Source organism: Danio rerio, chromosome 5 (assembly GCF_049306965.1).
Source record: "Danio rerio strain Tuebingen ecotype United States chromosome 5, GRCz12tu, whole genome shotgun sequence".
Taxonomy (NCBI): domain Eukaryota; kingdom Metazoa; phylum Chordata; class Actinopteri; order Cypriniformes; family Danionidae; genus Danio; species Danio rerio.
This window is the reverse complement of record NC_133180.1, coordinates 35,199,035-35,223,734: the sequence shown is the minus strand read 5'-3', so window position 1 is coordinate 35,223,734 and position 24,700 is coordinate 35,199,035. Positions and strand designations below refer to the sequence as shown.

At 35.0% G+C, this 24,700-nt stretch overlaps 1 protein-coding gene across 2 annotated transcripts; it reads right to left on the bottom strand.

Annotated features, from left to right (window-relative positions):
- Window positions 1-3: 3 nt before the first annotated feature.
- On the bottom strand, window positions 4-22,228 carry gfm2 (GTP dependent ribosome recycling factor mitochondrial 2). 2 transcript variants are annotated; one of them, NM_001077545.1, is given in 20 exon segments: window positions 4-345; window positions 4,056-4,238; window positions 7,076-7,191; window positions 7,281-7,463; window positions 9,921-10,059; window positions 11,457-11,533; window positions 11,608-11,785; window positions 13,251-13,350; window positions 13,594-13,734; window positions 13,820-13,968; window positions 14,513-14,593; window positions 15,965-16,150; window positions 16,233-16,293; window positions 16,450-16,538; window positions 19,083-19,171; window positions 19,604-19,729; window positions 20,735-20,832; window positions 21,115-21,160; window positions 21,244-21,325; window positions 21,959-22,142. In NM_001077545.1, coding segments are annotated over 20 exon segments (2,289 nt in total). In that variant the 5' UTR covers window positions 21,995-22,142; the 3' UTR covers window positions 4-216.
- Between the last annotated feature and the right edge of the window lie 2,472 nt (window positions 22,229-24,700).

Here is a 24,700-nt window from a genome sequence, read left to right as displayed (position 1 = left end):
TAGTTGTTGTAAAATTATTGTATATTTACACACATACATACATACATATGCATACTCACACTAATAGGTTCTTGGTGTGTTTTCTTCACTTGAGAAAAAATAGTGCAAGGGTTGTCTGTAGATGTGGGCTCCAAGATCATCTTCTAGACCATATGCAAGCAGCAATCTACAGAGCAATATGAAATTGTCTGTATAAATAATCAGTTGGTGACAGGGTCAAGTGAGCCCAGCCATCTTGTTGAGCAGTATGTTCTGGTCCTGAGAGTTCATGGGCTCATAGCTGGACAGCTCCAAAGAAAAGGTGGCATTTCCAGAGGTAAGAGTGCGCAGAACGGTTGAGTATCCCTTGAGGAAGAAAAAAAAAAGTTTTTATACAATAATTTGTAATATAGTGTATATTATATAGTATATATTTCTAATAAATGTACATTCTGTAGCAATCGTATTAAGAGTTGGGCCCAAAGTATGCTTAGTTATATTCCATGTATGCTAGTCAGAGGTGTCATTTTACCTTTTGAAGGATTTCAAAAGGTACAACTGCTTGAGACTTTGGGCCCCCATTATCCTTTTGGCTGAGGGAAGTTGTTTGGTGTCCCATTCAGAAGGAATTGTTAATATGCACTAATCAAGGGGTCTAAAACTCCCAGGCCGCAGGCCATTTACGGCTGAATACATTTTACTCCTCCCTCCGGTCCGCAACTGACATCAAAAACATAACGAGATTCGACCCCCCAAAACATGTTTTGAATCACTTTCATTATTGTGCTGTTGTGTATAGCCACTTATGGTTTTGACCCACCACCTATTGGATGTTTAAAGTACTGCACTATATTATACAGTATTTCAGTTTTACTTTCGTTTTTTCCTAAGCGTGTGGTCGAGAGTAATGCACATGCATATTATTTATGTGTCTGATTTAAACGTTGAAATTAATTGGCAAAAGTGCTCTATTTATACTAAAGCTCTATTTTTGTAAATATTCAAGGGTCAATTGATTATCATCAAAATCAATTATATTGATTACTATTTTATGCCACCTGTATTTTGTAGGGTTGGGTATTGTTTTTTTTTTTTTCGATACTGGTGCTAAATTGATACTTTTAAAACGGTACCGGTGCCAAAAATTTGCCACAAAATTAATTGACAAAAAAGTATATATATATATATATATATATATATATATATATATATATATATATATATATATATATATATATATATTTTTTTTTTTTTTTTAATCATTATAATTGAACAATATAATTATATATTTATAATATGTTTAAAGTAAACATCAGTTCATATTTTATACATTTGAATTGCATTAATATATTTCTTTTGATCATTTGTTTGTTAGCATGAATGCAAGACTTGCATTATGCTATTAATATTACATTAGCTTACTACTAACCTGTGGAAAGGCTGTCATCAAAATCAGGGAACACCTTTTTTCTGGGTTTGGGGCTTGTGACTTTTACATGGACATCAATGATCTAATGCAGGGGTCTCAAACTCAATTTACCTGGGGGCCGCAGGAGGCAAAGTCTGGGTGAGGCTGGGCCGCATAAGGGATTTCACAAAAAAAAAGTCCTCAAATGTCATTATTAACAGTTTTAATTATTTCTTCTGAACATGAAGTGTCCTGAACAGTAATAGAACATTGAGTGAAGATTATGAACAGTTCTTCTGAACATGGCATCTTTTGCCTACTCCTTACTGCCAGAGACTTGACAGCGCTTCTTCTCACAAATGTGAACCACATTTGGCTTTAGAGCGGAAGCAGTTGAGACCCTCAGTATGGCTTGAAGATGATCATCATTAAGTCTAGACCTGTACTTTGACTTATTGAAGTCCTAGGGAAAAAAGTGGGGGAACTCACTCAAAACTTCCATTCCCTCACGTAAAAAAGGCGTATATATGTATAAATAAAACACCCCCACCCCACTCCAGTCACATCAGTCTGTACCAGTCTGTATCTACCTATAATATATATAAGACAGGGCTCGAAATTAACTTTTTTACTTGGTAGCACCGGTGCTCCCAACTTCAAATATTTAGGAGCACCAAAATAAATTTAGGAGCACCAGAAAAAATTTAGGAGCACCCACCAAAAATGATTGAGCACCGCTGCAAATTACTTTTTAAGGGATTTATTGTATTTTAAAACAACATCAATAGGACTGACAAAAACCAGAAACAACTATCTAACTAATGCTGTGAAGACATTGATATTTGTGTGCAATAATTCCAAAATGAATGTCTAATAATTAGGCCATAGAATATTAATGATGATAAAAAATGACAATAATAGTAACAATGAATTACATTTCTCATTATGATACTGCATGAATGTACATGAATGTAGGTTATCTGCTATAAAAAGTCTGTTACTTTATGAAAAATAATTGTATAGTTTGCATCAAACAAAAATGAAGCATTGCAGTAAGAAATATTTATTTTGTACTACTGTTTATATATGCATGTCAATTTAATAAATAATATTTCTGCTACAAAACAAACAAAAGATTATAATAAATCATTCAATTCAATGATGAAAGCTGCAAAGCAGTCATCAGTAAATAAATAAAAAAATAATATACACCTCAAACAAGAATAGACAAAAGAAAGTAAAGTCTCACTTCTATCACTCTTTAAAAGTTTTGGTTTCAGTTTGTGTCAATTTAAAGGTTCAGTCTGAGCTGATTTTCATGTTTCTGTGTTAGTGGAAAAGCTGGCGACCCAATTTATGAGCAGGCAGCACAAGATTCTTGCGATGACCACCGGCGCAATACCGCTGTTTGTTATGAGACGCAGTTTCAGTGTAAACTTAGAAAAGGCGAGCTTCTTTGGCGATGATATGTACAGTATTAGATTTGACTTTTAGCGGACATTTGCGCTGAACACGCAGTGAATGCAACGCATGGAGATTCGGGCACCTTCTCCAAGAAGCGCGTACTTGATTGATCTCAGCTGGTGGATCATTATTCACCACGTGACGTGTCATGATCGCTTTCATCTGCGCCTCAACTTTAGGTGGGGTTTGCAAACCTGTGTGCTTTAAGTTTTTACTCTTTAGCCGTTTGTATTTCCCGTGGTCATAAAAGCTCCTTCCCTGTCATCTGACAGCGGAATACCTTGTTGGATTGACAGCTAATATGAACCAATATAGCGGCAGGGAAGAGCGATTCAGCACGTTTTTACAAAAAATCAAAAGAGGTCGCACTACAACCATTATCTGCAGTCGCACTAATGCGCCCAAATATATTATGAGGTCACATAGATTAATATTCGGGCGCATATGCGACCAAAATGGTCGCAATTTCGAGCCCTGTAAGATGCAGGCTGTAGCTAAGTGGCAGGCAGGGGCGGGAACAGCTTACCTTGGTTCTGGCCGGCGCGAGTTAACATTTCCCGCCCGTCACAGCGTCTAACAAAGGGGCGGGGTGCGTGGTGACGTCACCGGCATCCCCGCCCCTTTGTTTACACGGCGGGCAGGGAATGCCAGTGACCGCTGTGTACGGATAGAATCAGCGGAGCGGGGAGCGCTCTCTCTCCCCGCTCCGCTGATTCTGTCAGTGTACAGCGGTCGGCGCGGGCCACAAAATATTGCACTGAGGGCCGCAACTGGCCCGCGGGCCGCGAGTTTGAGACCCCTGATCTAATGATTTGCTATAATGTGAATAAGACATATGATTCAGGTGTTTACATGAGCTGCTTTTTGAATGTTACATTCATGATTTCCAATTACATGTTATAGCACACACCCAGTCTATAAATGATTCCTCCGCAGTTTGAGTGTGTGGTCCTTTAAGATAATCAAAAATCACTGTTTACGTGGTACTCTCGTGATCAGAGTATTGTCTTAATCATATTAAAATCAGAGTATTGGTGTCCATGTAAACGTTCTCAGATAATGTGCCAGATGATGTCACAAGCTGTTAAAGACAATCCATTCCTCACCTTTAAGTTGATTCCATAAGCCCTCACATTTTATAAGTTTGATATGATTCGGTAGGTCATGGTAATGTTTTTAGTAGCAGACAGCACTGCACACTCACCATCATCTCAGCCAAAGGAACATCAGCCAGCAAAATCTTGTTGTCCTGTCGACTTTGGATGTCGCATATGGTACCACGTCGCTGGGAGAGATCTGCAAGCACAGAACTCAGATGCTCCTCTCCTACAGTCACTTCCAGAGCCATTACCGGCTCCAAAACCTGCCCTCCAGCCTGCTTCAGAGCCTACATGCAAACATACCAAAAGACATAGGCCTGGATCAGAGTTTGGGATCAACGAATGAATTTACATAATAGATATATACATTATAAAATGTCTCACTAAAATTATTTGATGTGTTACGTGACTATTGTTGACCAATCTGGTTCTGAACCAAGGTTTTAGGGCTGGGTGAAATGGCAAAAAAAAAAAAAAAAAAAAAAAAAAAATATATATATATATATATATATATATATATATATATATATATATATATATATATATATATATATATATATATATATACACACACACATATATATATATACATATATACACACATATATATATATATATATATATATATATATATATATATATATATATATATATACACACACACACACACACACACACACACACACACATATATATATATATACATATACATACATACATATATATACATACATACATACATACATACATACATACATACATACATACATACATACATACATACATACATACATACATACATATATATATATATATATATATATATATATATATTTTTTTTTTTAATCACAATATTTTTTTCATATTAGTCGGTATCGATAATTATCACGATAAACGTCAAATCTTTATATCTATCAATTTTTAAGGCTTTTCAGCATGACAATCCCTTTGTGCAGCTGATTTAGCACATTTTGTCAAATGTTTTAGCTGTCTGACAATATAAGTAAAAAATAATACACAAAGTGCTTTTAATGGTGAGTATGGTGAATTTAGGGTAAAATAACCTTTAATATATTTTATTTAGGGATGCCAATGATTCCTTGATGATCTATTGATTGTTAATAACCCTTATCGATGACTGATTAAGCATGGACATTTAAAGGTTAAGTTATGTTTTACGCTTTAAGATGCAATCGTGCATTACATAATCAAGTGCGGGCAGTTTACGGTACCTTATGAAGTCACCCTCTTGAAATTGCATATTGCAGTGTTGCATAAAACCCTGTGATGCGCAGATCTTGGTTATATCCGCGAGTGTTTTAAACAATTTTATTTGACAGACTGGCACGAATAAGCCTATGCAGACTTTCATTTTAAAAATAGTGCATCATGGCGAGACATGAGGGGAGCCTCTCCCTTTACACAACATGTTGTGAGTGCATCCTTCCGACCAAGTTCGTTCCTCCAAGGTCACTAAAGAGTACTTTCAGTGCTGCGACAAGTTTGTAAAGACTGTGCTGCTCTCACAGACCACTTGATTAAACAAATTAAATTCAATCAGTAATTGAAAACAGTACATTGAAAGCGGTTTAATGGATTGCTTTCGCGCTGAAGCATAGCGCAGACTTGTTTTGAAGCTTTTCAACTCAGATGTTATTTGTTCAGGTGAGGGAGTGTTTAATATTGCATAATGGCTGGTTATTTTATCGTTGATGAGGGAATATGGTATAAGAGATTTCAAAGAAAATATCTTAATAATTTCAATACCGTTTAAAGACTTTAAGACCTTCTCAGAATATTTAAAGAAACAAAGTTTGAAAGAATAAATCACGCGGTTGTTTTCAGCCACTGTTTAAACTCGTCTTCCTCCTACCAGGAGTAGGCAACTTAAATTTTCCCTTTTTACCGTCTGTTTCGCTATATGGTTTTACTTCACGTGTAAAGTGTCACATCCCTTTCCCGTGTTTGTTGCAAATTACATCACATCACCCAGACAGAGGAGCTTGGCCGGACCTGCCCCTGCCTGAACCAGTAGCGTGGATCGAGCACGCAGTTGGTAATATTAGAAGCAAAATAAATGTTCATGCTTTTTTTGGAGTCAAACACTTAGGACAACGCTTGATCAATATTCAAGACCTCGCAAAAATGTGATTAAGACATTTTAATATCTTTTAAGGGCCTTAATTTTCTCGTAATTGATTCATCAACTTTTAATACTTTAAGACATCCTGTTACTATTAAAAAGGAAACATAAGCTTGACAACAAAAGATCCGATCAATGTTATAACAAATGCCCTTAAATAATGCAGCCTGCAGTTTACAGCAAGCATCAAGTGTTTATTGAGATTGTGTCGTCTGTCACCTATGTCTTTTCGCACGGCTTTTGAAAATGATGACATGAGACTCTGCTGGGTAGTTGCGCTAATGCTTGTAGATGGTCCCCGTTTACCAACACTTGTTTTGGTCTATAATTTCTTAGCATCTTCATAAGGGTGGCAGTATTTTAAATGATGAAACAAGTTTTTGGTGAGGCCTGTTTTGGATGGCACTAGTCGTGTCTGTGTAGTTTGCTGTGCACGTTGTTCTATTTTGTGCCAGATTGCAAAAAACTATGTAGCTTCAGACTGCTGAAGTTAAGTGAAGTTTCTTGATAACAATGTCTGTGACTGTGACTTTATGTTTTTTAACTTATTTTTTCTTACTCCTCCAAGTGCAACTAACACAGTATGGCTGTAAACTTGTACTGCGTGCGGAATCCGGAAATGCAGGCTGCAAAATGCCTATGCAGTGTTACGCATAATGCATAAACATTATCTAACACTTATCAAACTGTCATTATCATTTTATTGAAAAAATATCTATTGTGATAATTATCATTATTAAATTATCGCCCAGCCCTATTTTTACAAGGGAAAAAAAAACTTGAGTGCTAAAAAAAAAGTCAGAGTTTGGTTAATAAATCGTTGCGTCACTCTTGTAAATTGTCTACTTTATGTGAATAGGACCATATTAAGAACTGAGACACTACACTGTCAACCTTAATCTGCTGATGTGTGATTGTGGGTATAAACTCATGTGTGGTGTTATTTGAAAAGGATTGTGGGAAAGGTTAAAGTTTGAGCACCTTGAGCATGCAGCGGGACACACAAGCCGACACCATGGCTGCAGATGTGCCTGATTCCAAACGTACATTCTGGATGACAGTCTGTACTCCTTGAACAGGAAAACCCAGCACAGGACCTGCACCGAGAATTAAAGTCACAACTGCACTGCAATACTGCACATGTATATCTAAATGTTCCAGGTTTAGAATCAACAATTTCTATCACCTTGGAGGTAGGCACTCTGAACTCCGTTTTCCACAGCCTCTCTGACATCAGCAGGAAGCATCGCTTTTACGTCCTCTTCAAAAGTGATGTCACAGGAAGCACTAGAGTTCTCCTTCAGAGGATGAACGGTGAGCTCCACAGATACAACATGCCTCTTTTCTCCCAGAATACGATCTAACAGGTCTGAAACGATCATTCAAATCATATATTATTTTTACTTTACTACGTAAAGAGATAGTTCAGAGAAAAATAAAAGTTCTGTTGAACACAAAGAAAGATGTCTTGAAGAATGTTGGAAAGCAGCAGCCATTGACTTCCATAGTATTTTTGTTCCTACTATGGATATCAATTGTTTGCAATATTCATTGATACCTTGTTCTGTATTCAACTAAATAAATAAAATCATGAGTGCGAGTAAATTTTCAGTTTTGCCCTTTAAATAAAACAAAAACACTGTAATATTTGGTATCAATATTATAAAGCAATTTCATGCAGGGTTCCCACTCAAAGCCAAATGTTAAATTTTCTGACTTTCACTGACCGAATTTCCATGAGCTACAGTGCTCTTGCATATATAAATACACCCTTCACAAATCTATCTTTTAAATTCCTGTTTTTAATTAGTCAGTACTGAAGCCAAATCTGGAGTTTATCTAACTAAATAACTTACGATAACTGTCCTAAAACTAGCAGAGCCAATTTAACACAGAAATAACACACAATTGAAAAGAGCTGACAGTTTTTTAATTGCCTCAGATTTCCTTCATATTTTGGCTGCTCTGTGACAATTGTTCTACATACTGTATGTTCAAATGTTCTACTGCATGTTCAAATTTCTCCTTTAAATTTTGAGTTATCATAGACACAGCACTGTGCTGCACTTTTTACTAGGTGTGTGACCCACTTTAGATGCACCATGTGTACACTTCATAGAAATAAAGGAGAGCAAAGGTTCTTGAGGTCAAAAAAGTAAAGACAAAAAGTAATAACTATGCTGTGTGCAAATAACTATATTTTAAGCAAAACAACACAATAAATTCAGCAAATAGTGACACAAAAGTCACAAAATCAGTCAATTTAGGCCACAATCATTTAAAAGTTGTCCCACAAAATATAAGGACTGATTGAGCACTGAGCAGACAAAAAAACAGCACAGTACAAAAAAAAAAAAAAAAACAGGTACAGCCTGACCGTTACAATTATAATATGTTAAAAAAACACATTATAGAAAAACACATTCTGATAAATGGGAAGTAAAATTTCAAAAATGACTTTCAATGTCTTGAATAGACCTTTAAAAAATTGAATGATTTTTTAGACACTCCATGACCTGTGGAAACCCTGTCAATGTTTAGTTTGTTGTGTGTAAAACCCCAGGCATGTCAGTTCCTTATTGCCATTAAGTTATAATCAAAATTCAAGGATGTTGTGAAATAAATTGCAGGATTGATAAGCATTGCTGATATACAGTACCATTTAAATGTTTGAGGTCAGTAAGACTTTAAAGTAAAGTCATTTTAACAATTTAAGTGTGTACGCACGCACGCACACTTATATGTATATAGTTTCTGTGCATGTATGACATATACAGCTGAAGTCAGAATTATTAGCCCCCTGTTTATTTTTTCTCAACACATTTCTACACATAATAGTTTAATAACCCATTTATAATAACTGATTTATTTTATCTTTGCCATGATGACAGTAAATAATACTTGACTACATATTTTTCAAGACACTTCTATACAGCTTAAAGTGACATTTAAAGGCTTAACTAGGTTAATTAGGTTAACTAGGCAGGTTAGGGTAATTAGGCAAGTTATTGTATAATGATGGTTTGTTCTGTAGACCATCGTAAAAAAATATAGCTTAAAGGGGCTAATAATTGTCCTTAAAATGGTGCTTAAATTAAAAACTGCTTTTATTCTAGCCTAAATAAAACAAATAAGACTTTCTCCAGTAGAAAAAATATTATCAGACATACTGTTAACATTTCCTTGCTCTGTTAAACATCATTTGGGAAATATTTTAAAAAGAAAAGAAAAATCAAAGGGGGCAAATAATTCTGAATTCAACTATACATAATAAATATATAAGACACACACGTACACACACATATTATGTCAAAACAAGCTTTTATTTTAGATGTGATTAGTCTTTGTCCAGCACTAATTTAAAGAAATTAATTACTTTTATTCAATATTGCATTACAATAAAATATATATACTTCAAGCTTTTGAGTAGAAATTAAACTGCTCATGATTGTGATCATATACTGTGTATATATATATACATATATATATATATATATATATACATACATACATACATACATACATACATACATGCATACGTGTATATATATATATATATATATATATATATATATATATATATATATATATATATATATATATATACACACACACACACACACACACACATATACACACACACACACACACACACACATATATATATATATATGTACATATATATATTAACTATACATAACTATCTGTTAGACTGAACAATAAATGAGTGAATGCAACAAACAAATCAGATGAACTGACTAGTGTTTTACCACAGCAAGGTGATATGTTAGTCAAAATATGAAGACAATGTTTACATTGGCGTTACCTTTGGCTGTTGCTGACTGCAGGATGGTCTCTCTGTAGGCCACTTGCAGGGGTCCAAGATGAGTTTCGATTTTGTACTCTCTCTTAATGCGATCATGGATGATCTCAATGTGCAGCTCTCCCATTCCACACAGTACTGTCTGTAAGTGTGTATACATAAAATGGTAACATTTTACAACAGGTTTATATTAGTTACTATGCATTTACTAACATGAACATTACATTTATTACAGTATTTGTTCATGTTAGTTAATAAAAATAGAGTTGTTCATTGTTAGTTCAGTGCTTTAATGTTAACAAGCATGAATTCTGATGCTAATAATGTATCAGTAAAAATTGAACTATGATTTATAAATGCTGTGTTGTATTGTTCATAATTGGTTTATGTTACTGAATGCACTAACTAATGAAACTTTATTGCAAAGTGTGAACAATAAAAGAATAAATCAATTGTAGAGCAATGGATTGACAAAGATAGCACAGCTATTATCTTCTGGTTATATTGTAATTATACTATATTTAATGAAGACAATTCCTTCAATGTAGAATGTTTTTAATGTCAGATAACAAACAAATTAAGAGCTGGAAACAGTTTTAAGGTTAATATTATAAGCTACCTTAAGATTGTTCTTTTGATTGGCTACATAACAAACCACTGTTATCTGGTGACTTACCCAATTAACCTAACTTGATAAGTGAACCTAATAACCTAGTTAATCCTATAAATGGCACTTTAAGCTGAATACTAGTATCCGGCAAAACAACTAGAAACAAAAATCCTTTACTGTCATCATGACAAAATAAATAAGTTATTAAAGTTATTATGTTAACTCCCTTAAATTTGCATTTAACAACTAATTAAATCCCATTCATTCTAAATGGGTTAATACTGTTAATTATAAAATACTATAAAAAGATCAGCCCTTTAACTGCCTGCTCTACCAAATGTTTTAAATAATGACCGTTAAAGTATTAATTAATGGTTTACACACACAGCTTTGTTGGTTTACAAAAAAAAAAAATTATCAAATAAACATCCTGTTGCACTACTACACTTGATTTAGGTTTTATTGTCAAAAAAAAAGAAAAAAAAAAAGAAAAAAAAAAAAAGAAAACATGATATTAAATGAGTATCTGCAATATTTTATGGCATACTTCAAAAAATAAAGATGACTTAGTATTCAAAAATGTTTTATTTTATTTTGATTATGTTTTTAAATAAATTGGTCTTACACTTCATTTTTTGTTCTGATTTTTATAGTATATGTATTAAGTCAAGTACTTTTACCATAAACCGACATATCTACCATTTGGTAGAGGTTGATATTTTAGAAATTATGGGATGTGTTGAAAAAAATGCATTGAGTGTGTAAGGCGACATCCACGTTCAGTTCAGAAATCCAATTCAAAAATGATTAAGTTAAAGGGTCGATGCAATAAGGGTTATGTTTGAACAATGCTAATTAGTACTGTAAACTGCAAATGGCACAATTTACCAGACAAAGCACTTGAAATCCTGTGTTACTGTTTCATTTACCTGTCCAGAATCAGGATCTATTCTAACTTTCAGACTGGGGTCTTCCCTCTGCAGGCAGTTGAGTGCGTGCTCCAGATCTGTTTTACAAACCACAGAGAGATCTCAATTCTGGCACTAAGCTTGCTTGGAAAAAAAATTATAATGTCATTACCTGCTTGTTTGGCCATAGTAGGAGGTTCAATGGAGCAGAAGAACACTGGCTCAGGGACCTCCACTCCTGCAAGAGCCGCACTATGTGAGTTGCTCCTGCTCTCTGCTTCAGCCTGAGCCCGTCGGATTGCCGCTGCTGCAGATGCTTTGGAGGACACGATGGTGTCACCGGTTACTGTCTGACTCAAAACATGAAACATTACAGAAAATGCGACCATAACAAGGTGTACAATGCATTACACTGACCTAAACAGTGACATTTTTACTGAACTGAACTAGTTTCAATTCACTAGAACTCTCGCCTCACAGCAAGAAAGCTGTTTGTTCGAGCCTCGGCTAGGTCAGTTGGCATTTCTGTGTAAAGTTTACATGTTCTCCCCGAGATCGCGTGGGTTTTATCTGGGATTTTGGTAAAAATATGCATATTTCAGCGGAATTATTTTGGGAGTATCATAACTTAAACCTTAATATGTGAAATGAAAAACATTATCTTTTTAACATAAAACTTATTTAATGTTTCAAAGGCAAATCTAATTAAATTAACTTTATTTTGTAAACAAAGCAAGTCTCTCATATAATATCTCTACTAAAAGACAGAAAATATTACTTTACAAACTGTATTGTAGATAAATCAGATGAACATTTTCATATTAGTCAATAATACTACAATTACTTTACAAACGGAATAAATATAGATTAACACACATTCACTCAAGTAAATAAACATAATTAATGTATGCTAAAAGTCTGTGGCATTCTGCGGAATATCAGCAGAAAATCTGCAAAATTCTGCCTGCGCAGATTCCGTGTGGGCCTAGCTATAGGTGAATTGACTAAGCTACATTGTCCGTACTGTATGCGTGTATGGATTTCCCAGTGTTATGTTGCAGCTGGAAGGGCATCTGCTGCGTAAAACATATTCGGGATAAGTTGGTGGTTAATAAAGGGACTAAGTCAAAAAAAAAAAAAGGATTGAATGTATGCACACCAGCATTCTATACTACTTGTGACTTCTTGTAACTGAGTTGTTGGAATGTTTCATAGCTTGAAATATTATGGCTTTTACTCTCTTTTCATCATCTATAGCACTATAGAAATAAAAATTTATTGAACTGAATGACAAAAATATTGTTTACTGTACATCATATGGTTATCACTCCTAATAAAAAAACAATTTTTTTAACACATGACTACTTGAAAAATACTTTGGAAAAGTTATGACTTATTTATCTACAATCAAATCTGTTACATTATTATAAAGCAGCTAAAACAAGCTTAGTAAAGGTGTGCATTCTATGTAATAGGGATTTGACAAACTAATACCACTTCGTTTTATTGAATTGTTTAGAAAATGAAGACTATGCAGCATTATTTTACATTTGATTATTCAGTTACTGTATGCCTGCACACAGTCCGACTTCTCTGAAAACAATAAAACGCTGTTTATTAAATTTGCATCTTTTCTTTATTGAATTTATCTATGCTTGTAGATGGTTTATTATATTATATGCATATGCACTACCCTACAGAATCATCCCAATCAATCTAAAATTCTAAATTTATAATATAGAATAAAGAAATATTGCAATGTTAGAATTTTCCAATATCGTGCAGCTATACTATGTACCATTGAAGTTAAATTACCTGTTTGAGTCCAACAGTGAGTGCAATGTTTCCTGCAGACAACGATGGGATTTCGATTTGTTGATCGGCAAAAGGTAAGAGAAGTCGACTCATTTTCTCCCTAGAGGACAACACACAAAATACTGTTCTTCAGGGTAGACCTTAAATAAAACAAATCTTCACTCTTGAGAAAGCATGAAAAAATCTAAGAATTAGTTGTAAAAACACCAAAGTACTTGTCTTTCAGTTATTTAAAGTAAAATATCAGCTTTTATAGTGAAATTAATGTAAAACTGTTACTTGATTTATAGGGTCTTATTTACTGTCAAGTAACTGCATGCGATTTGATGTTCACTAAACCTACGTTTCATTCCTGTTGATGTTGTGCACTGATGACTGAGCTTTCATGCTTCCTGAATAGATTCGAACAAACACAAGCGGACCCCTCTGTTTGTCATGGACCACTTTGAATGCCAAGGCACACAGATCATTTTTATACCAGCGCCTGTGCAGACAAATGTACATGCATTTTTAAATGGCAATAAAAAAAACACAATCTTACTATGAAGTTTAAAGGATGGTGTACTCACACCAGGTCATGGTTCCTCTCATTGGGAGCAGGAAGGTAAGCAGTGATGGCATCCAGCAGAGGTTGAACGCCTTTATTTTTTAGAGAGCTTCCACACAACACAGGTACACCCTTACGAGCTAAAGTCACTCTCCTCACCGCCTCCTGCAACTTGATTCATAAAGAGAATTTGCCCAGAGGCTGCTGGTTTCAGTTTCACCTTCAACAAATTTAGTTTTGCTAGACCAGGGGTGCCCAAGCTCGATTCTAGAAGGCCGGTGTCCTGCAAAGTTTAGTTCCAACCCCAATCAGACACACCTGGCTAGCTAATTAAGCTCTTACTAGGCTTTCTAGAAACATCCTTGCAGGTGTGTTGAGGCAAGTTGGAGCTAAAATCTGCAGGACACCGGCCTTCCAGGACCGAGTTTGGACTCCCCTGTGCTAGACATCTGAATGCCACAATAATTTCTGATTCTTTTAAATGATAGATTTCATCCTAATTAATGTTTATTTTGAAGGATTTGTTGTGGATTAAGGGGAAATAAATATTTTATTTAAAAAAATAGCATTATGTTTATATTTATTGAATTATAAAATGTGATTTATACACCAATTAACCTAATATGTGTTTTTTACTCTTCACCATCAAATTGACACTGTGTGTCTAATAGTCAGATGCAGCTTTTGCATAGACCACAGTATAGTATACTCTTACCTTCACTGCAGGAACTGCATCAAAGTTTTCACCATACTCTCCCAGCAGCAGCTCTGCAAAATCATCATCTAGATCTGCTACCTGTCCACACAGATCATGCAACAATTATTTTTAATTTATATACCCAATTCGTTTTCTAAGAAATTTAATTGCAAAAATAACGAAACCCCTCTGATCTGCTCTAACAATTAGGCTAAAGATCCAAATCTCTAATGTCTGCCACTAGGGCAGGTCACACAGCCCTCACCAGCTGGCCTCCATTACACTCACCCCCCAAAACTTAAAGTCCCCGAGACATCAATCAAACCATATCAGTTTGTAACTCACATTGCCAGTTTTGTGGTGACCGATTCATCTGTGCATGTCATCAAAACGAGCTTTAATCTTTACCAGGAATCTGAAAAAGCACTTTTTTCTGTTAATTTGACAGATTAAATTTACTTTAAAATTAAGAAACTTTAAAATTTGGGTTTGGTTAAAACATTTAACCATGCGGCTCCAATTGTCAGCTATGACAACAAATAGAAATGGTGAGGAGGAGGAGTCTGTTAGGTTGCAATAACTCTCCCAAAACCAATTTCTCCATCTTTATGAAAGAAATGCCTACTTTAGTACATCCATTTAGCTCGCAGTAGAAAAAACAAGCCACGCACAATGTTTGCTCTTTTAAAATTCTGTTTCTCTAGGAACTGCGTCACAATATGGAAAAATAATTGCAGCTTCTGGTTCATTGGGACTTTAAAGCTGATTTATACTGATTTATGCCTTTGCACAGTTGCAAACCTTTTGCCATGGCTGGCGCTGATGTGCACCAAACAAAAAAATTAACTACACATCGCAACGACACAGAGTAAGCCCTGTGATTGGTTAGCTTGGTAGCAATGATGATTGTGGGTGGTCCTGAGAACTGTGAGCCCATTGAAAGTATAAATACACGACGTGGGTGGGTTATGGTGATCAACACTCAACGAAGAAGTATAATTCAGCCTTTACTCCCATCAGGCTTATGGAAACAAATGTTACCCCTCTTGTTCAACATCCATCCACCCACTGAGAGCGTGGCTCAAACTAGAGATTCCAGCAGGACCGTCTCCCATGCTAGAATCATCAATTCGAGCCCTGCTCTGAGTGGACGGGTGGGTGTCAGACTTGAAGTGTTGCAAAATATCAAAGAGCACAATTACTTTTAAAGTAAAAACTCATCTATAAAACATTTTTAATGTTGTTTTGATACTTTGACATTTTCCAAAATGTTTTTGTTAAACCAATGAAAGACAATAAGAGTTCTGTTGTTGTTTGAACACAAGCATTATTCAAAATAACCATTTCATTCCACCAAAAATAGGTGGTAAGTTATGCAAGGAGGAAAATAATGCATGATAAAACTGTATTTAGAGACTAACTAAATTGACCATAATGTATTTTGTTTTTAAATAGTTTTTTGTGTTTCACCTGTTCTATCAAAGCCGCTCTGGCCTCACTGACAGCCAGCAGCACATTTGGGTCATCCGAGGGCTGAAGGCTGTTGATCTCAAAGGAACGACCATCGTTTGTGAGTGCGTTTCCTTGCCACATCATTTTCTGCCTAGTGATCAAGTCCACCAATCCGGTAAAGCTCTTCCCAGAGCCAATGGGAATCTGCAAATGACACCAAGTGTTCAGATTGAATCCTTGCATTTGTAAGTGTGGTTGCTTAATAAGGGTTGCTCAAAAAGAGTACCTGAAGGAGAACAGGGTTGGCTTTTAATTTGGCCTTTATGCTGTCTAAAGAATACCTCAGGCTAGGAAAGATGAGAGAGAGATTAAACCCTAGTGATCAGCAGTTGTTCATTCAGATCAATAACATGTATTACTTTTCTGACAATGTTTTAAAGGATTGAACTAATTAAAGAGTGATATTCAAACAATTGAAGAAATGAAATATTTGTGTGCATCACCTAGCTGCAGGTTTGTCCATCTTGTTTAGGAAGCACACACAAGGAATTTGATGTTTTTCTGCCTGCCGCCACACAGTCATGGTTTGAGCCTGAAATATAGGTCAAAAACCCCACAACCATTTACAAATGAATAGACTTTTTGACTACACTTTAGTGTTCTTGTTACATTGTAACTATACATTTAAGTTTAAAGTAATAGCAGCTTGTACTATATGGTTAGGGTTAGAATGTGTTGTTATTTGCATATAATAGGCCCATACCAATTCTGCGTGTGCAGATTTTTAGGCAATCATTGATTCTGTTTATTTATTTGAGTGAATTTATATTTATTCAGTTTTAAAATTATTTTCAGTTTAATTATTCATTGATTCATATTCAGTTACTTTATTAACCTGGGGTCGCCCCAGCGGAATAACCGCCAACTTATCCAGCACAGTTTAACGCAGTGGATGCCCTTCCAGCTGCAACCCATCTCTAAGAAAACATTCACACACACTCATCCACTACGGACAATTTAGCTTACCCAATTCACCTGTACCACATGTCTTTGGACTGTGGGAGAAACCGGAGCACCCGGAGGAAACCCACGCAAACGCAGGGAGAACATGCAAACTCCACACAGAAACGCCAACTGACCCAGCCTAGGCTCGAACCAGCAACCTTTTTGCTGTAAGTCGACAGCACCATCTACTGCGCCACTGCGTCGCCCAGTTTAATTATTGGCTAATATAAAAATGTTATGATTTTTGTACAATACAGTTTGTAAAGTAATATGTTCTGTCTGTTAGTAGAGATATTATATAGAAGACTTGATTTGTTTACCAAATAAAGAGGATCTAATTGGATTTACATTGTAAACATTAAATACAAGTTAAAAAGGCATTACTTTTTAGTTCATATATTAAGGTTTTAGTTATGATACTCCCAAAACCATTCCGTAGAAATTCCGTAGATTTTTAACAAAATTCTGTGCAGAAATAGCAATAAATGTCTGCAGATTCCATCTGGCCTAAAAAATAAAGCATAACATCAAAACTAACCATACAATTTTGTTAGCTCATATTGCCAGTTTTGTAGTGAACAATTCCTCTGTACATGCAATTAAGAAAGAAAATTTGTTAACCCTTCTAATCTTTAAATAAAATCTAAAAGTGCACTTCCTGTTTGTTTTAAGTTAAATTGTCAGATTATGTGATTTTGAGGTGATGGGTGTAACTAAGGCTGCTGCAACTGTCAGCTATGACAACAAACAGAAATGGTGAGCAGGAGGAGTCGGTTAGACTGTAATAACTCTCCTAAAACCCCTTTCCCTATATTTCTGAATGTAATGCCTACTTCACTACATCCATTCAGCTCGCAGTAGAAAAAACAATGCTCATTTAAAATTCCATTTCTCTAGGAACTGCGTCACAATACAAAAGAAATAATAATTGCAGCTTCCGGTTCATTGGGACTTTAATGGGCACCTATTTTACCCTTTTTCCAGATTTAAGATAAGTCTTTTGTGTCTCCAGAATGTGTCTGTAAAGTTTCAGCTCAAAACACCCATCAGATTATTTATTAAAGCTGTCTGAAGTTTCTGTTTTATTGCTGGTAAAACCTGGTTGCTGTTTTTTTGTACAGCGTCTTTAAGGCTAGTACTCCCCGCCCACCGTTCCCACGTGCCTGTCAGCAGCACGCCTCAATCGCTGCCCTCGGCTGCCTCAGGAAACAGATTTCACGTAGCGTTTGTGAGAAATACTACAGTAAGAACTTTACCAATGAGTATTTGATGCACTTTTTTGTGGAGTTGCAAGTTTGCAACCATGAGTAACACACAATGTGGTTACAAAGTTCACACACGCACACAGACACACACACACACACACACACACACACACACACACACACAGCACACAGCACACAGCACACAGCATGCGCGTTTAGCTTTGCACTCTTTCTGCACGCATATGTGACAGGATACAGGTCAATATCCACTGCTGTATGGATATCTGTTATGTTAATGTACAAAAATAAACCTGGTTTAATGTCCACAGACCGCGATTTAAGCATCTTCTTTGTTCTGACACACAGCTGTGCAGATTAGGCATGTTAAAGCTGAGGTAAATCGCTGTAATTCATTACATGTGCACTGTTTTAAAAACATTTTAAACCTGTAAAATTCACTTTTGATCACATTTTATGATGATTGATAATCCTAGCAAACTGAACAGACCTGTTATTCCCGGTTGCTTTGCGCACGTTCTGTCTTGTTGATATGACTATATGCGTTACTATGGAGACATGTTAATGTGCGCCTGTCAATCAATATTAGTGGGCGGGGGGACCGCGCTCCTACGTCAAGTTGCGGTCGATCTGAAAACTGCTCTAACTGGTCCACCGTTTTTATGTTGTTAAATTTGAAAAAAAAAAAAGGACTGGGTGTGTTTATATCACCCCAATATGATGGTCTAAACACTATACCAACACACATGCCTGTCCAAACAGCTTTAAATGTAGATTTTTCACCATAGGTGCCGTTTAAGTACAAGGTACATTGTTTTACATCAGCTTTGGCTAAAAGCTACCAATCATCATAATATTAAGATATTAATGCAATGATTAGTCATATTATTAAAAAAATTCTGTCAAACCTCTACTCCAGCAGAAGCATCAAACACAGCGACAGCTCCATCGAGCACTCGTAAAGCTCTCTCAACCTCCAGAGTAAAATCAACATGACCTATAAAAAACAAAAAAGACAACCTATCATGACTGTCAATTATGTATTGTCCAAGTTTGGGGCCCGTATGTTTTATTTCCCCAAACAAATGTTGTACTTTTGAACTTTCTAATATGACTAATATAATCCTAAATTCATTAATATAAAAAAGCAGCAGCATAACTGAGTTTTACATAAATAATAATAAACATTTCTTTCGTACTAGATTAGCATACTAAATGGCATTTTGCGTGATAATGTGCCACTGAGGACTGGAGTAATGGCAACTAAAATTACATTTTACAAATTGCGAAAAATGTAGTCCTTGTGATCATGATCTTACAAAAACCTAACATATTTTTTCATCCATAAAATAATGCCAGAGATCTTTTTTTTTTTACTTTAAAAGGTGCCTGAATGAGTGTATGGACACATGTGATGGCCATTGTGTACCTGGTGTGTCTATGAGGTTAATCCTGTAATCCTTCCAGTCAAAGGTAACAGCAGCTGACTGGATGGTGATACCTCTCTCCCTCTCCTGGGCCATGTAATCAGTTACTGTGTCTCCATCATCCACATCTAAAAATAGCAGATGACCAGTCATACAAAACTAAGGCGCACAGCACTTCTTTAACCAAGCATTACAGCAGAAAAACTAATTAAATAGCTACTTTAAATGAACTTATGTAAGATGTTCTTCTTTTCTTTTGAATAAAGTATTTTGAAAGCTTTTTAATTATTTGCATTTAGTTTTAATAATGTTAGTACAACAAATAATTCTTTTCATCTGTAAACTAGACTTCATTTCAGGCCCATAGCCAGCCTGGTAAAAGGATGGTTCTTTTCTCCTGAAAAAGAGTACCTTTTTGTAGTTATTCACACTATTTTCTAGCTTTTAGCTGGACAAGCTTGTCATCATTGCTTGGTCATCATAACCACACTTTTTGAGGTACCATAAAGGTTAGCTAAATATTTAGAATAAAGAAATATGAAATGTCTTTTTTAATGCAAATTTATTACATCATAAATCATTTAGGGAAAAATTAGAGTGTTAAAGTATAATAAAATAATAATAAAATAATAATCTGAATAATAATAAAAACTAAAATAAAATAAACAGTAATATTAATAATGTAGAGCTTCCTGATTTTCCTTATCTTTTTTGTAAAAAAAAAAAAAAAAAAAGAAAAAAAAGTACAATTTGAAAGTTCATGGATAACAATAATAGCCTAACTGGTATAAAAACGTACTTTAATATGAGCTGCTTTTGGTGCTTTAAACCTTTTTAATAGTTATTTAGTTTTCTTTTAAGAATAAGGTCCAAAATTCTAAATAAAAGTTACTTCAAGTTTTTTTTTTTTTTTTGTACAACTAGACGTTGACTACAATTGTTTGCATTTATTGGAAGCCTTCTTTGATGCCTTCGCAATTTATGTTGGCATAGCAGTCAAAATAAGGCGAATGAGCTCATGTATGGGACAAGTTCTGGACCTTTTATCAGTGGGGGGTGGGTCTTCAATTAATTCAAATACCAAAAAAAAATTGATCCTATTCTTCATCTACTTTTTCTAAACATGGCCTCACCTCCAAGAGCCCGTGTGTAGCCAGAGTAGTAGAGCATCCTCTCAGTGGTGGTGGTTTTCCCTGCATCTATATGCGCCATGATGCCTATGTTGCGAATTCTGATCAAAAGCATTATAATAAGTGTGGTGTGAATAAACCATTATGCTTTCAATACAATACATTTCCACATTTTCATTCAAATGATAAACAGTTTAAAATCTGCTTAATCTAGATTAAGTATATCAATATAAAAACACTTATCTATCTATCTATCTATCTATCTATATCTATATCTATCTCTATATATATATATAGTCAACTGGTTTTCTTTTGATTACAAGTTCATTACTATCAAATGCACACTTGCAACAACATGTTTTGTGAAGTATGTCAAGTCTTACTTTGAGATGTCAGGGTTGACCACCGTTCTAAGTGACTTTACCTCATCTGCAGAACAAAAGAAATGCTGTGATTCACCAGTCTGAGTCTGCAGAACATTCTGTAACTGGGTAACTATCAAATCACTTTACCTTGTAACAAGCTGTAACTTCTTTTCCATGTCACTCTCCATCTTGGAGCCTGTAAGGATCTGTTTACCAGGTGTCCAGTGCACTGAAAGTAAGGAACCGATGATAACAATGAATGACTTTTCTTCTATCATGTAATATGATTGAATATGACTGGTTAATCATTTAAAAAATGTACAATACAGGCTTATGAGATGGCTCAACACCGCTTTAGTATTCACCAATCTTACATTAAAATAAAGTTGGATTTATTTTCTCACATTCGTTCAGTGACAACTTGTGACATGGTCCCTATTATGTTTACCATGCTACTTTAAATAATTGATCAGAATGCCATGAAAGTTGGACTTGAAAAAACATTAGCACTATTGAATTGACTGTGAACAATATTGTACTTTGAAAGTCTTTGGCTGACTAAGAATGTGGGAATATAAAACCAACTTTACCTCAATCAATCCTACCCACATCTTTGAATGCCTAAGTGTACACCTAACAAACACTGACTTCAACGTCTAAAGAATTACAAAAGAGGCGGCTGAATGTTAATTTTTACAGTGTCAGAATGTAAGGTTTTACTATCCTTGTACACACACACACACACTGTAAACAAGGGTTTACTCTCTTGGAAAATGTAATTATCAAGCTAACGACTGTCAGTATCAAATGGCTCCACATTTTAGGCATTCAAGCTAACGTTTGTCAAACAGGACACACTTACCCCTCGGAGGACGGGGAACGTCAGACTTAAAAGCATTTTGCAAAAGAATGTCTTGTTGAGTCAAAGATGCTGTTGTACTCTATGACACATGACTGACTGATGTGCTTCAAAGTCACGTTGAGAATTTGCTATGTTTGCTATAAAACATGACGGTTGAAGCGCTGTCTCAAAAATAAACTAATTTATTGACATTTTCCACAAACAGCATGTAGAAAACGGATGACTTGTGGTTATAAAACGCCTTCGTTCAGTCGGTGACACTTATCGACTGCACACTGTTCGGTGCATCTGTAAATAAGTCCGTTCGCAAAGAAATGACGGAACTGTAAGACGTTCCGGGGCTTGAAAACAAGCAGGGTCTCAAATCAAACACCAGATGGCAGCAGCGTTGGCGAGCATAACAGTCCGTGCAGAGCAAGTACTTGTGAAATAGCATTATATATTTTTATTGTTGTTTACATGCGTTTCAAATAGATTTTCTTTCGTTTTATTACAAAATAAGCTACATACGTTTTAATGTTTGTTTAGTGATAGCTATAAACCACAGATAATAATAATTATGGTTTGACATTCAGTATTTTTACAGCGTTATCTTCATTAATTCAGTTTTTAACAAACAAACACACAAATAAACGATAAAATGCAATTAGATGCTTTTTTCCCGAATTGTTGAAACTGCTTTTAATGAAATATCAAATATAGCAGCATTAGTAAAATATTTATGGCTAGTAGTTTTCACAAGTGATTACAGCAGAATGATATAGAAATTATATTTAATTATAGAAAGGTTTAGTATCGATGAGAAATCAAATTAATGCAGAAGTCAAAGAAATTGTATTTATTTTGGTTAAATACCTGCTTTCTACATTCAGCCAGCTTGAATAAACAAACAAACAAACAAACAAACAAACAAACAAATTCATTAATTTTGTCACTACAAAATTGGTAGATATTAAAAAGATAAAGCAAATAATAATAATAATAAATAAACAAACATAAGCAACTTCTTAAATGACAAACAGACAATCACTGAAAAAGTAGAACCATAACATTTAATCTATAAAGAAACGTCCTGGGTGTATATTTTCTTGTTATCTGTCCTTCTATGTATATCATTGGCTATTTAATAGGTACAAGTGTCTATGAATATGAATTAGAAACCTATGTATATACATTTATAACAGGCTACTTGTGCCCAATGAAGAATCACTAACATTTAAAAATATGTACAAGACACAAACTAAATGCATAGTAAAAACGGAATAGTTGACATCAATGATAGTTATGTATGATTTTCTGAAATATGAAATTCTATTATTTGCAGCAATACAATGAATTATTATCTAATACATAAGTACTATTTAATTAATAAGAGTTGTTTTGAGAAAATTGTGAACCCAGGAGGAAATAATAACAAGAAAACAGATGACTATAGTTCAAGTTGAGTTCTGAGTATTTTGTCAGATGATTCCCATCCTATTTGGCCTAGTTTTATCTTCACCATTCTAGTATTCGATACAGAACTCCTATTAGTTAAACAAATCAGTTCAAACTTGCATTTATCCTCTCAGCTGTAAAGGTTTTAAATTTAGGGTAGATTTGTATTGTAGAGTGTTTTTGTGAATTATGTTTGTATGCTGGAAAAAAATGTCTTTGGGAAATGAATACTGACTGACTGACTGACTAATTGGTGATATACTGTATAGCCTATACTTCATGGAAAAGTAACCAATTTCTGAAAAGTATAAATATAGCAAAAATAGGTACTAGTATATTTGTTTTATTAAATGAGCTATACCACAGGTGTCAAACTCAGTTATTTTGGGTTGGAAGCTGAGCTGCTGCCCTCCAATAAACACCCTGATCAAACTAATTGCGTCCTTCAGGCTTGTTTGAAACCTACAGGTGTGTTGAAGAGTAGAAACTATAGGTTCAAACTAAACTGCAGGGCTGCGGCTCTCCAAGAACTGAGTTTGACACCCCTGGGTTACACCATTTCATCCCAGCATGGGGAAACAAAGTTCATAATCACGTAATACAAACAAAAGATAGCCTATCAAATGACAGGACAACACGATTATAGTAAAATGAGTAACGTCACATAAAAATCGCTCGTAACTGATCAGCTTAAAAGATTTCATATATTTGTTGAGGCAGATTTAAGGTTAAGGTACAAAAGAAAGGTGTAGCAAGTCTATAACTCGTGTGACTATTTCCTCTGAAGCAAACTGGGAAAGAAATTTGACAGAAATTGTTGTAGACCTTCTGTTTATCGGCATGGAGGAGAAGCAGGAGGTGGTAAAATAACTTCATCTTTAAATTGTTTCACATGTACTGGTAAGCTGAATAAAGAAGTGAATAGTGGATGAGAACAAGGCCACTTTTATGTGGCTTTGTAATGCAGAAGTCTTACGAGGAAGTGTTCAAAGGGCCCTCTTCATTGTCATTATTCTGGAAATTACCTCCAAATAACTTCTGTTTTCAAAATGTGTTAACAAATAGTGAAGTGATTTAATAAATCATTTTCAGAGCAACATTGTTCCTTTCTTTTAGTTCTGAAATGTCATGTTTTTTCCCCATTCTAAACTTAAATCTTCCTCCCTAACCTACATAAACAGGAATATATTATGATATTTTTTTCTACTCGATGTTACTATGACAATACCAGTTACAGCATATTTTTACTGGTTTCATATGCTGGAAATGATCACACATATAAATTTAACAGGCTACAGGTTAAGA

Excerpts from the sequence above, each read along its gene's own strand:
- gfm2 (XM_073950475.1), bottom strand. The coding sequence starts at position 16,090 with ATGATGTGGCAAGGAAACGCACTCACAAACGATGGTCGTTCCTTTGAG. Across the intron at positions 13,735-13,819 it reads GAGAGGAACCATGACCTGGT|GCGCTGGTATAAAAATGATC; the intron begins GTGAGTACACCA and ends TTGTCTGCACAG. Across the intron at positions 11,534-11,607 it reads TACTATGGCCAAACAAGCAG|ATCTGGAGCACGCACTCAAC; the intron begins GTAATGACATTA and ends TTTGTAAAACAG.